Source organism: Genypterus blacodes, unplaced genomic scaffold, assembly GCF_046128005.1.
Source record: "Genypterus blacodes isolate CSIRO-AG114 ecotype Tasmania unplaced genomic scaffold, CSIRO-AGI_Gbla_v1 ptg000111l_1, whole genome shotgun sequence".
Classification (NCBI taxonomy): Eukaryota; Metazoa; Chordata; class Actinopteri; order Ophidiiformes; family Ophidiidae; genus Genypterus; species Genypterus blacodes.
This window is the reverse complement of record NW_027466915.1, coordinates 5205907-5220685: the sequence shown is the minus strand read 5'-3', so window position 1 is coordinate 5220685 and position 14779 is coordinate 5205907. Positions and strand designations below refer to the sequence as shown.

Below are 14779 nucleotides of genomic sequence, written 5' to 3'. Positions count from 1 at the left end.
CAGCATTGCGGCTTGGCCCTGAGCGTCTCTTTGCATTTAAACCTCAAGGATTCTTTTTCAGAGAGCAACTTCAGAAGACAGAGACAACTGAAGCAAAAGAGAGAAAAGGTTTAATTGACATCTTCCCAATTTTCCCAGGCTGAAGAAGAGAGGGAGGAGGGATGGGAGCAATAGGAGGAGGGGGCAATATGACACTGCTCTCTTGATGTTGCCACTGTACAAAAGGAAGCAGATTTGCAGAAGAGGTGACCCATGACCCCTAAAGCTGCAGAAAGGGTCCTCATGGCCCCATCGCCACCCAATCAATCACCTCCCAGAGCCTGTTGGTCAGATGGCTGAATGGTCCGACTGTAAGGTGACACCGACCCACCCCCAAACATTCCACCCTCGACCACACTTTTTTCAAAGCATGTGAGTTTCAGATATGAGAGCTGTGGATGTCAATTTATATTTTTAAAAAAAACAAAACAAGCTGCATGTTGCCCACCTACAACAATCAGCTATTTTGTTTGCTCCAAACTTTAGATTCTGATGTGGCAAATATTGCAAACTGGACGTGACATTGAATTCTAAAAGTGGAATCTAAATATGTCAACATTAAGCCAGAGAGAGCTGGACTCAACTGAAGTAAACTAAGTAAAAACTTAGTAAGATTACTTGGTGGACAGGTTGAGACAGTAACACAGTTCATAGAAAATTGCTTCCACATCTCCAAAACATTTCATGAAATACAGGAGCAGATGTTGAATGTGTCTGAGCATGTGCAGTAAGAGTGTCATCACTCTAGCAAGTTTCTCATTGAAGGAATAAGACTGTACATAACAATTAACTGTACTGATTCACTGAGTCACAGGGGTCTTGGCCCCCCATACCTGCGTGCGGAATGTGGGCAATGGCAGCCCACTGAAAGAACTTGTGTGTTTTTTTAAAGGATGAAGCTTGACCATGGAGCCAAGAACCTGCCTACTGAAATTCAACCTAGAACCTGTCAGTGGTCCACTCAATGGAAATGAGGCCTGATCTGGTAACTAACCTAGTTTAGTCCAAAATGGGTATTAAAATGGAGGCATACCTCTGATGTGACAAACAAGTTGAAGAAAAGATGATTGTTCATTGGTGCACCATAATGCTGCTGCCAGTGTTGGTGTTCTCTCTCTGTTGGGATCATTTTAGATCTGCCCTAATTAAAAAATCTATTTATGTATCAGGTTCAGGCAGGTCGTGTAAATGGACCAATAAGTCACATTATCTACCTTTGGCTACATAATTGCACTGCTGAATTTACATTTTGTCAGAAGTTGCTCTGGTCCTCTTCATTTGCTGAGCTTCGATCATAAGTGACTTTCACTAAAATCTTCAATTGAGTAATGTGATTTGCCCAATGATTTTTTGAATCCATTTACCATTAACATTGTCACTTCTTTCCTCTTCATGACCACATGAGCAAAAATAAGGTAATTACGATCCTTACAGATTTAAGCCCGTATTTCAACCTCCTATACTTTAGATTCTGTGAATCAGTGTTCAGTATTAAGGCATCATTCTTTTTTTCTCGCTTATCTATAATTTATATTATAATAATCCAAATTAGCTAAACGGATTCGGAAAGTGAAATGCTTTCCACAATGTGTATAAATCTCTGAGAATACAGCACACAATTATTAGGTGTCCTCTGTAAGAGTGTTGTTTGATCAGGTGAGATGCTGATTAACGCTATCAAACAAGCAGTGACTCAGAGTTGCAACAAACAAAGACCCTCTCCTCAACATCCAAGGAATAGCAATGTCTCAAATATCAGATTTAATGTACTTTTATTCTGCTCCATTTACAAATGAACACAGGCACAATGCTCTTATTTGTTTCCTCCGAGAGCTTATCTAACTTACACCAGTGTTTTTGTGCCTGGCTGCAAGGCCAGAGCGTGTGCCATCTATCAAAACAATCTGCTCTCAGAGGGAAACCTGCTATTAACTGATAAGAGTCTGCCCACAGTGGGGTGTAATGGGTCCCACTTGAGTTCCTTTTCGGATTATTGTCCTACCAGGCCACCTCCAAGACAAACTCAACTGAGTGAATGTTCTCTATTACACTCTTCCCTGTCTGAAAGTACAGCGGCTGTTTCACTGCACAGTGATCTCTAAAGAGCCAGGGGCCAGAGAATCTCTGCAGAGCTACCAAACCGCATTAAGTTTACACTGTGATTTGCCTTTAACATAAGAGAAAATACCTGTGATTTTGCATTATATTTATTATATAATAAAATAATTATATATATTATTTATTTTTTTAGATGTGCTTTATGTAAAACCCAGGTACCAAACCAACTGGCCTTTCTTCATTACAACTAGAAGGCACTAAGAGAGCGCTTACTTCCTCCAAGGCAGAGTAGTGCTCCAGTTATGACAGTTTTAACAGGTTATTTACTACTGAACAATGATTATCCGCACCCCCTACTGACATACCAAAAACATTAGATTTGACCATGTCTGTTTCCAAAGTTATTGACACGTAAACTAATGTAGTGCCAGCGCACATGTCCACCAAGTAGGGTAGACGCATTCATCCATGAGCTACAGGACCTTTAGAAGAATGAGCCACGCCCACTCAACTCTGCCACCCAAATATAACAAATCAACATGGAATATCCAAAACCAAGAATGGCAAACAGCAGCTGGGGTCAAGTGCACGGAGAGGGCGGTTTGAAACTGGCTCTTAGGGGCAGGGAGGGCTGATGCAAAGATAGAAAAAAGCCCCTCATCAATGAGAAGCAGAGAAGAGCCAGGCTGAGGTTTGCAAAAGACCATAAGGATTGGATCGTAGAGGACAGGAGTAAGGTCATCTTCTCTGATGAGTCCAATTTTCAGCTTTGCCCAACACCTGGTCGTCTAATGGTTAGACGGAGACCTGCAGAGGTCTAGAAGCCACAGTCTCTCACACCCACTGGGAAATTTGGTGGAGGATCTTGGAGATTTGTCTTTGTGAAGGACGCATGAATCAAACCATGTACAAGGTTATCCTAGAAGAAATCTTGCTTCCTTCTGCTCTAACAATGTTCCCCAAATCTGAAGATTGTTTTTTCCAGCGGGATAATGCTCCATGCCACACAGCCAGGTCAATCAACATGTGGATGGAGGATCACCGCATTAAGACCCTGCCATTGACAGCCAGATCTCCGGACCTGAACCTCACTGAAAAACTCTGGAATGTGATCAAGAGGAAGATGGATGGTCACAAGCCATCAAACAAAGCCAGGCTGCTTGAATGTTTGTGCCAGGAGTGGCATAAAGTCACTGAACATCAATGTGAAAGACTGGTGGAGAGCATGAAGAGACGCATGTAAGTTGTGATTGAAAATCAGGGTTATTCCACCAAATATTGATTTCTGAGCTATTCCTAAGTAAAACATTAGTATTGTGTTGTTTAAAAATGAATATGAACTTGTAAAAGCATATAAATAGTAAAACCAGAGACACATGATTTTGCAGTGGTCTCTTAATTTTTTCCAGGGCTGTATATAGGTGACCATATTTTGTGACTGTGAAAGTATGTAGTAGGTTCCTCGAGTGTTTTCTGACAAACTGGTAATAACTACAATCTGCTGTAAACACATGAACCGGAAGCTGCTGTTTCCCACCAATAAGGAATGTTTTGTCAAACCGACAGGATTTGGGGGTGTAACATTTTGACATAAGGGAATCCCTTTCTGCCTGTTGGGTCTATTCTGTGCATTGTGTCATCGGTGAGAATGCTGCCAAACTGACCCATTGCAGAATGAGGAGGGTTAAGCTCCCATAATCAATATGACACTGCTAAGTGCCCTTTGATTGAGCCGCACATCGTGTAAAAGGACATTTCATTGGCAACCATGCAATCCAGCTCTTGTCCAAAGCTAAACGGTGTTCTGAATGTCATTTTCATGGGTACATTAACTTTTATATGAGTCCAAGCGATAGACTGCGTGAGGATGAACGACCATTTGCATTCGTGTGGCTGTTCAGTGCCATTAAAGGCGCTGTCAGACAGACAAGGGCAGAAACACTTTGAGTCCAATGCTATGTGTAGACTACAAAATAAATTTTCTCTTTAAGAGTTTCATTTGGTCTGTGCTGTATTCCATCTATCTATGTCAGTGTCACATGTATTTCAAAATGCAATTTCTGCATAAGAAATCATTGCCTGTAGCATGCTAATTAAGGTAAACTGTGATTTGAAGGGACTTGCTAAACCCTCCCATGATAACAACCACACTTGACCTAATTAGGTGGTGTTTTAGCTGGATAAACATTGAGTAATATGAGTAATATTTGTGACTTAAAGCTGTGGCAAATGTATAGATGTGTCCTATCTTGTGCATGACTGTACTCAATTAGTATTCGTAGCTTGTAGATCTACATCTTAAAACCTGTGTTTCCTGTGGAGCAGATATCCAGCCTCTTTCTACTGTAGATGTCACAGATTAAATTCCCTGTTTTTTTCGGTTGTGTGTTGTCACCCCATTTTCATTTCCCAAGATATGAAGAAAATAAAAATATTATAAACATAACTTGACATAACTTTAAAACCTCCCAGACATTCCACACACAAAATCATTCACTGTGTCAATTTCAAGTCTAATCTTCTGGTGAATACTGTGATAACTGAAGGTACCACATATCCCACCCGAAATAAGTGAACGATGCTCTGCTGCCATGTAGCCAAAGCAGCTGGAGCTAGAGCAGGAGAGTGGTGCACTGTCTAAATGTGCCGGTGTGAAACCCCATGTCACTAGGCAACTGGATCTGATGGCTCCTTTGTTTGGGGTGAAAGGTTGGAAGCACTCGTACTAATCTTCTTGCTACACAATTAAGGAACACAGGAGACCGGCTCAAACCTCTTACAACTCTCAAACAACAACAACAAAAAGAAAAGGATTGAAAGACTCCTCCATTGTCCCTCCTTCTCACCCCCACTGTAAATTAAACAGGGCCCTCGCACGTTGCCGTTTTAACACCAACATACTCTGGAACTGCTTGTGCACATTTTAGCAATCTAATTACAGAAGCAGATTTACTTCAAATAACACCAAGGACAAAGGAGCCCTGGCTATTGTTGACGTGGAGGCCACTTTTCCACATCTCTCTCTTTCACTCTTTCTCTCTTGGGTGAATCCTTTTATATTCAAAGTCCTCGCTTTGCCAAGGTTAAAATGCAATGGGGGCATCAGAACATAGAGGACCTGACAAAGACAGCCTTTCTATTCCCTGGATGGTGAAGGCCATCGTTGATTTCACTGTTCTCTCTCTTTTTCTGTCCTTATCTACCATTTTCTTTTTACCAAGCAGATCTCTAACAAAGGCACAGTGGCTGACATGCAAATGCAACAGGGGAGAATAGTGGCATCCAAGGGAGTTAAGATTGTCTGACATGGAGACATGCTTGCCAGGGCTGCATTGTGACGCAGGGCTGAGACACATCCTCGGGGTCCAAAGAGAGATGAGGAAGGGGATGGTGGTTATTGGTTGGACAGATTTGCAGCATGTCCTGCTGACTTCCATTTTATGGACCGTGAATCGTGGACCCCTCTGGGAGTCTATAATCCCAACCCCTCTCCTACTCAACCTCCCACTGCCCACACCACATCCTTTTATTGGTCTCTCAGGATGTGAGGCTGTGGTCCATGACTTACAATGATCCATCCATGTAGGGATTCTCCCACAGCCTGATTGTTGCACCATTACAGACTTCCAATTTACAAATGGACTCACTCTTTCATTCCCCCTTATGACAATACTACCTCCGCTCCCTGACATGCGTCCCATGATTTCCTGTGATGATGCCACAATGCGATGGTGCCCACCATAATACCAAGTTTCTTTCCCAAAGCTTAGCATTGAATGAAGTTGGATGCAGGGGGAATACAGTCAGGTGCCAGCTCTCATTCACACATTTGATCTCATTAATACACAAACAAACATCTCCTCTGCTCACCCATGTGAGCAGTAAGTAGTGAGAATGACCTACAGTATTGCTGTATGACTTTTAGGTATGAGGACATTACTTAAGTATTTCCATTTTTAAGACTTTCCTCTTTCCGTCTTTTTAGTTTGAAGTTTGCAAATTATCAATGAAACGTGATACATCCTTCTCTCCTTTTTCTCTTATTTTATATTTAATACACGTTTAAAACATTTTCCACTGCACAATTGCCAATTTTACTTAGTGAATGTAGGTTAAGGATTTGCGTACTTCCTCCTAACACACAGAGCAATGGCAAATGATTCCTACTGGGTGCTGGTCACACCGCAGCCCAATATCCATCAGCCAAACTGAGGATCTTCCTCTGTCTTGAAAAACTCATTTAGATCTTATCTGGGGAAGAATTTGTTTTGTAAGGGAGCAGGAAGAGGGAAAGGCTGCTTGTAGAAGTGTCTCTAGTATCTGGTGCTATTTGATTTAATTTAGCCAGAGATAGAGCCTATGAACTATGCACTTATTTTGAAAAGTGAGCTAGAGGATAGAAGTGGGAAAAGAGGAATAGATATTTCTGTGTGTTCTGGGTGAAAGAGGTGCATAAAACAATACAATAATGTATAGTACAAAATAACAAAATTATTTGGTTATTATCCCAAATGTCACATAAAAACCAAAATTATGACGGATATCGGCATATTTTGACATAAACTTGTTTTAAGCAACGGACACTTTGTGACTGCAAATCAGTTTACTCAATCTCGTTTTATGATTGCAGCAAGAACGCTTTCCTCATCTGGGTGACTGATTATACAAACTGTGATGTATGTATCATAAAGAGCAAAGTGCTATCAACTAATCCTTGTGTTTAGTTTATTCATATTTTTGTCTTAATTGCAGTACAGAACAATGTACAAAAAATGGAAGGCACTGTTAGCAGCTTTAGGATTTCAGTATTTTGTCTTCTGGTTCAATCATTCAAATTGAGATCTGGCTTACCAAGATCTGATTGAAGTGAACAAGCCTGATTTAGCTGGACAGGAGAAGAAAAAGACCAGTGAAATCTACAATCATCTAAATTGTTTTAAGATCCTGTAAATTTCAAAGAGTTGCCACTGACCTGGCCACAGAGAAATGGCTAATCTGACTCTGAGCGTTCTCCATGATGAGGTGGACACTGAAACGAGTGGTAATCGACATTTTGACTCACCAGACAACAACTGAGAGGAAGCACACAATGACAATATTCTGTGATGAGAAACTGCACTTCTGTCCCTCAGGAATTAGAGGACAATATGGCCAAAATGACAAAATGACATGTCAGGATGTTTTATTTCAAGTAGCCAGGCCAGAGAAAAGTCCATCCATGTTCCCAAATGTGTATGTGTGCATATGTCTTTGGCATATATGCGTACCACCGCCTGTCCGTGCTGGGAGAATATTTGCTTTGCTTATGACCTGCCTAATGCTCACTGACAATTTAACAACATCATAATTAACTCAATGCTAAACAGATGCCAGTGCTGCAGCTACATGATTCAGACAATGGGCTCTTTGGATGTGACCCCTGTGCAGAGGGAGCATTGGACTGTGAGTGTGTGTGTGTATTTGAGGAAGCACAAGCCACTGATGGGAATACTTTCAGAAAAAACTATGAAGAAGAAAGACAGGCGTTTTTTTTTCTGACCATCATAACCTTATTTCCCCCCCACACTCACTCTCTCTTATTCTGTCTCTCCTCCCCCTTTCCGTCACCCTCTCTGTATTCAAACTATTTCTGGCTTGAGAAAAGAAAGTTATTTGCTCTGCGGGTGAGGCCATGAGTCATGCTGTGTTCCCACTAGCTGAACCCGCGATTGCAGTCCATGGTTTGCATATTTTCGCTGTATTACAAGACTTTAAAAAAGGACAGAAAGAGATAAAGAGAAAAAGAGATGAGAAAGGAGCAAGGGAGCAGCATCCCCCCCTATTATATCAGGATTCTCTAAGGCATTGCTGTGCGTGCGTGCGTGCGTGCGTGCGTGCGTGCGTGCGTGCGTGCGTGCGTGCGTGCGTGCGTGCGTGCGTGCGTGCGTGCGTGCGTGCGTGCGTGCGTGCGTGCGTGCGTGCGTGCGTGCGTGCATGCGTGCGTGCGTGCGTGCGTGCGTGCGTGCGTATGTAGGTTAGAGGAATCATGTTTAAACAGGAACAACAATGTTCAGAGACACGTTTTCATGGGCCACAAAGGAGATGCAATCCTCCCTTTCTTTGACCATCATTTCTTTGTGCTCCTGTTACATGCGGCCCCTTCAGCTTTTCGCAACTCAACGATTGTAGGATTCAATGCCAATTCAACAAAATGCAAAAAAAAATATTATCAAAATGGGTAAGAAAGCAGGGAAACGCATGGATCAGGGAGCAATGAGTGAAGACCATTGTGATGACCATTGGGCTCGTTCAGTGAACTCAACCAGAGCACCTACACAAACTGTGTCAGAAATTGTAATGCCTACTGGCACAAAAAAATACAACTTTGAAACTTTTAGAATAGAAATAGACACTGTAAAAGTTGTGTTTAATGGAAAGAATTAGCACAACATTTGTTTGATTTTGATAAAAAAAAAATCCTGGGGGGCTGTCAGTACCACTGCTTTTAAATTGTGGTAGATTTCAAGCAGTGCACAATAAAAAACAACTAAATTAAAGTACTTTTTATTCACATATTGTAAGGTAATATTATTTTGAAACAGATTTTTGTAGTGTATATATTTAGTTTGTGCGCTCTGCAGTCTTAATTCTGCAAAGACAAATATAAAATCTTCTTTTTAACTGCCGAGTGTCTTGTGCATAAACTGTTTTGGCTAAGCAATATCATGAGCTTTGTTTGCACAAAGTTTAATCATCTGGAATGTGAGTGTGTGGAAGAAATCTAATGAGTCAGAGACAACACGCAGACGCATGGACACAATGAGTGAAAAACAGAATAACAGCCTCTGTCTGGTCAAGGTGGTGAGTCTTTACTGGAAACGCACAGAATGCGGCAGCAGCAGCAATGTTTCAATGAGCACAGCACATCATTGTGAGCAAATAACAGATAATACACAGAAGATATGCTAGCTATGTTTCCTTTCCCATTTTGTGCAAAATGGAATTTTTTGTTTTAAAAAGTCAACAAAGTTGACAGTGTGTGCATGGCAGTTGTGTGTCTGTGTGATAGTGGCGATTTAGTGCACTGGCTTGGCCCCTTCCACCAAACAAGATGACCCCAAAACATCTAATATTACAATATGAGATTTTTTTTGGACAGTTGCTGATGGGGCAGCTCAGTAGAACAGCATGGGTCCTTGGAGTGCTGCTTCTTGACCAATCACATGGGTACCATAGCACAGAGAGCAAAAAAAATTTAGAGACATGAAGAGAGTGACACACATGGCTTACAGACATGGCTTGGACACAAAGAAGACTTGCCACCAAAAACAGAGCACTTAGAGAAGAATGAACACACAAAAATGTATTGTTACATTAATTTGTCCTGTGACAACCACTGGATGGCCAGTGTGTCCATCTGCTATATGTTCAAATGTTCATGAGTTGACGGTCATGAGAAGTGGAAATGTCAAATGCCGTTATGAAACGAAACACCAGCACTTTGAGTAACACCAACACAGTAGCACAGTATGAATGCTGAATAAAAGTCCTCTCACAGTCACTGCTCAACAACATGTGAATGATACTGAGACAACAGAAAAAGCCATTGACTTAATGGGAGACAGTGAAGGAGTGCATGTATGAAGCTGTAGAGACTTTGCTACATGGCAAAAACAAAGATGAATTGAGGGGCAAAAAGAGGCAGATCCCTCTGCTACAGCAGCTTGTAGAAGATGTGAAGTATTAGAGGGGTGTGCGCAGACACAGGTTGATGCTGCCATTAGGAGTGCACCATGCATAAGTTTACCATTTGATGAACCAACTGATAGATAGTGATGATGGTTAGCTTTAAATGTTTGTGAGGTTTTACAATCCAGAGAAAAAGGATTTCTGTAAGGACCTCTGAGGTGTGACTGCACTGGCAATGCACACAATAATAGATAATGGCTGTTTGTGCAGTGTATGGTACGCGTGTTGTGGAGTTTATTGCTTGTATTATCATTTATTGTTTGCACTATATAGTTTTTATACACTTATGCTATAGGAACAAAAAAGAAAGGAAGAGAAAGCAAATGGGTTTCTATTGTAATTTGGATTAAGTTTGTCCCAAAGTGCTACCTTTCCCACCTCAGTCCATTCTGAGATGCTGAGAGAGCTGCGTGTTTGTAGCAGTGTTGGGAAGTTTTCACATTTAAAAGAAAGTTCTGAGATTAACACTGCCAAGATATGATGTGTTGTTGTTGTTGTTGTCACTTGAATGATAACTGTGTTCTTTTATTGTGACATACCTATTGGTCTCAATTGTTGAGCACAATGGCTATTGCTAATGCTGGCGCTAGCATTTGCGCTATTAGCAGGCCTTTTTGCACACCATGTGCATAGTGGTCGGCTTTGTTATTGCTGCAAATGTTATTAGCTTTCAACTCTTTCACACAGGTTCTAGCCTCTTTGTTTTTGATGATAGGAGATCATTTAGAGGGGGCCTGTGTTAATGAGGGCCACCGTGCACTTCCTTGTTGTACAGAATAAACCACATCTGATGTGACATTCTGTGGCCAGCGAGTATTTATACAATGCAGGATATTGGGACTTGTGAAAAGACAGGCTAGATATCTCACCTGGAGGAGGGGGTGTCAGTGTGAGTGCCACAACAACAACAATGCCAAACAAGGTGATATCTTGCAGTGTGAATTTACACAAGGTCAGTCAACAACATGATGTTTTGCTACTTTGCTCCTGTCCACTCATCCACTGTCCAAAATAGCTTGTCTGTTAAGAATGCAGATGTCTGAGTATGTTTCAGCAGCCTCTAAACTAGCCAACACTTTGCTGTAGCCACTAACAATATAATAGATATCACAAAAAGAGAGGGAGAGAGAGACAGCCTACGGCTGAGCTGCCTAAACAGAGGAGATGCTACAATAGTTCCCATTCAAAACGAAGAAGAAAAGGCTGCAGCTTCACTGGCAAAATATTGTCACCTAATATGTCATGTTTGGCCTATTTCTTGTGTTTTGTACCGACATTTTTATGTCAAAATGACAGAACCAGTCTCATATATGGCTGCCTTTTTTTGTTGAGATTTAGTAATCATGATTTTCATCTTTGTGAATTGTATTATGACTAGTGCTGTGACTACTGCTAGATCCATTCATAGTACTGATGTGTACCTATAAGCCAACAACTATACAGACATTTTTAACCACCATCCACAAAGGCCATGGTAACCATCCATCAATGGTAAAATTAGCCACCCAGCATCTGCATAACATTAACACTCGTGACATCTACCTGGCAACTAGCAAGTAACATCCTAGCAACCACCCAAAATCACAGTACACACCAGTAACCACAAAAACATTCTTAAAACACGAGCAGCAAACCAGTCACCGGAGTAGCTGTACTTAACACCTTAACAAATACCAAAGGCCTACCAACTGCCTAGCAAGACCTTAACAACCATCTAGCAGTACTTTAGCTGTTCCTAATTAGATACATTGAACAAATAAACACATTATCAATTAGTTATTCAACTAGAATCTTACTCAAACAGAAATAAAATAGAAATCCTTTAAAAGAGAAGGTCACCTGTTTTATTCAAAACAGAGATAAGATGGAAATCCTTTAAAAGAAAAGGTCACCCATCTTACTCAAACAGAAATAAGATAGAAATCCTCTGAAAGAAAATGTCATCCATCTTACTCAAACAGCATTAAAATAGAAATCCTTTGAAAAATACGGCACCCTAATTTATTGTATCAAGCAACCGGGACTTAAAGGTGTACAACAAAACAGCTTACGAGTCATGGGTAAAAAGTAAAACAACTACGGGGTACACTAGTTTTAATTTTCTTTAAATTTTTCTGTTTTAATTGTATTTAAGTGTGCTTTTCTTTTCCTGATGCTTTTATTTTATTTTATTGTAAAGCACTTTGAATTGCCTTGCTGCTAAAAATGTAAAAAAAATATAGATAAAATTGCCTTGCTTTGCCTTGCCTAGAAATCACTACAAATTGTCATGTCAAAATAAGTTTTAACGCTTTGAAATAATGGATAACATTTGACCTCAAGTGTAGATTACTATACCATTACTAAAATGTTTATAGTTGAGATAATATCGAAAGTGATAAGCCATAGCCAGAACGGACAAATATAAATGCTACAATGATTAGAGTAACAGCAGTTACACCATTCGGTGTTTGTGACTTTAAGAGCACAAAGGACACAGGAGGAGAAAGTGAGATTCAGATTGTGCAGTAAAACTGTCCTGTCATATTTTCTAAGCTTATTCCTCAGAGGGCTACACATGGATGATTACTATACAATTACTGCTGCTCCAGTTGTCTGAACGGAAGACACGTCTAGCCCTGGCTCTGCCTGCCCCCCCAACCTCGGCCACTTCTATTCGTTCCAGACTGGAATGCCTATATTTAGAGCGCTCCTTTCCGCTGTTATGGCTGTTGGATCATTAGCCTCGTTTAACCCTTCTTTACTTCCCGCGAACAGATTGGCTGAGGGCAAGCCCCTCAAGACCCACACACACACACACACACACACAATACCATCCCATCCCACCTACCCCTCTCACATTTTCAGGCCTGGTTTGATTGCTGAGGTGGAGTGTGGGGAACAAGACAGGGCTAACAGTGCCTGGAACGAGGCAAAAAAGAAAACATTGGGCCACCCAATGGGAGCTGCTACTGGGTGCCTGAGGGTCACTGCTTCTTTTAAAGTGCATTTACATGACACTTTAAAACCCAATAATACGTTGTATATTATTTGGTTGTATGTGCATGCAAACATATTGAGAATGAAGTATGTACCATTTAGTAATGCTGAAAGTAAACCATTTTAACTGTACAACACGGTCCAATTTTAAGTGAATAAGAGCACTGTAACATTTTGTGAAAGCATGAAATCATACACAATGTTTGCCAATTGACATCTGTTAAATTGTATCTTTGGAAGACAATCACAAAATATATGTAGTGAAGTGGAGTTTTGAAATTACTATTATTATTATTATTTGTTTGTTTTTTCCATCTTCCAGTGCATGAGCCTCAAAATACATAAACAAACGACATGTTATATGAAACTGTGACACAGTTCAGGTCTTGTTGAAAAATAATGTTTGTCTGGAAATCATTGACTATCTGGAAATGATCGACCGAAACATTAGCTGCTGTCAGCCAAGCTACAGAAGAGGTATGGATGGAACTGAACCATGGGCCTCATTAATGTACGGACACACACACACACACACACACACACACACACACACACACACACACACACACACACACACACACCTTGCCTTGTCATAGGCTGTTTCCCAACGTGAAATAAGTGAGAAGGTCCCGTATATTCCTGGATGCTCACACACATATAGTGAGTCCACTCATTTACCCTTTGTTGCAATGGCAGTCAAGGCAAACAGTTCAAACAGCAGTGAGGTACATAGAGACGGGTCTTAAAAGTGTAAATGTATAATCATCATCTTAACAGAGTGTGAACATACTAATTTTCTCCTCATCAAACTCTTAGGAGCACAAGAAAAAGAAGAAGAACAATTCTTTTTATTATCCCATAGTTGAGAAATTCTGTTGTTGAGAAATTCTGTTTCAAACACATGCAGACATGCAGTTACACACACAATGCAGTTACACACGTTTGAAGTTTGCACACACATGTACCAGAGGGGGCACCGCAGAGCAGCCAGCAGCCAGCAGCCAGCAGCCAGCAGCCAGCAGCCAGCGCCAGTTTTGGGGTTTGGTGCCATGCTCAAGTGGAGTGCCCTGGAGGCAAACTGGCAACTCTTCAGCTCACAGCTGCCAATCCACACTTGGTCCAGAGGGGAACCGGCGACCCTCCACTCCCAAGCCGAGTCCCCCATGGACTGAGCTAAGAACCCCAAAAACTGCTCCATGGGCACCGCCCTGCGTGGCTGCCCTGTGCCCCCTCTGGATATGTGTGTGTGTGTGTGTGTGTGTGTGTGTGTGTGTGTGTGTGTGTGTGTGTGTGTGTGTGTGTGTGTGTGTGTGTGTGTGTGAAGCACAAATTTCAAATTTGTGTCATAACTGCATCAGGTGAAAATTGCATGTGATATGGAAACTGAATTTCCCAGGTGTGGGATTATTAGGTTCTTCTCCTTGTGTCTTTTTGTTTTCTCTCTACGTTGTCCTAATGGTATGTCTGCATCTGTGTGTGTGTGTGTGTGTGTGTGTGTGTCTGAGTGTGTGCATACCGGTGTGAATCTGCCGGTGAGCCTCCAGGGATTCCTCTGTCTGGAACTGGGCCCCACACTGGTCACAAACGATGGCTTTCTCACCAGCTGGACAACAACAAAAGACAAGAGATACACACACGATGAAGTACAAAATGTACAGCAGTATGTAAAATAACATCCAGTGCCATTGCAATAAAGTATTCATTAACATAAACTTTGTCCAAGAATCAAGGACGAAAAACAGGATTTCTTAATAAAGCCAAACACAAACTAAGATCTGGTAACAATGCAGACAGAATCCACAAAACACGAGGACAAGAACAATGTGAGCTAAATACATTTCCTGACACCAGGTGATGTATCAAAATAAAGAAATTGCATCTAAATGCACCCAATTCACCCCTATGTGTTACTTTAATTTGTATTCTTTTGTGACTTTACACTGTTCTAACCTCTGAATATTCCTTTAGTTTTGCT

General features: G+C 41.2%; 1 protein-coding gene across 2 annotated transcripts in view; it reads right to left on the bottom strand.

Moving 5' to 3' along the window:
* zbtb16a (zinc finger and BTB domain containing 16a) overlaps positions 1-14779 on the bottom strand; it is a 116339-nt gene that overhangs the window by 34806 nt on the left and 66754 nt on the right. For both annotated transcript variants that reach the window (XM_076161300.1, XM_076161299.1), the window contains exon 4: positions 14321-14407. In XM_076161300.1, coding sequence (XP_076017415.1) covers positions 14321-14407 — 87 coding nt within the window. The remainder of the gene's footprint in view (positions 1-14320; positions 14408-14779) is intronic.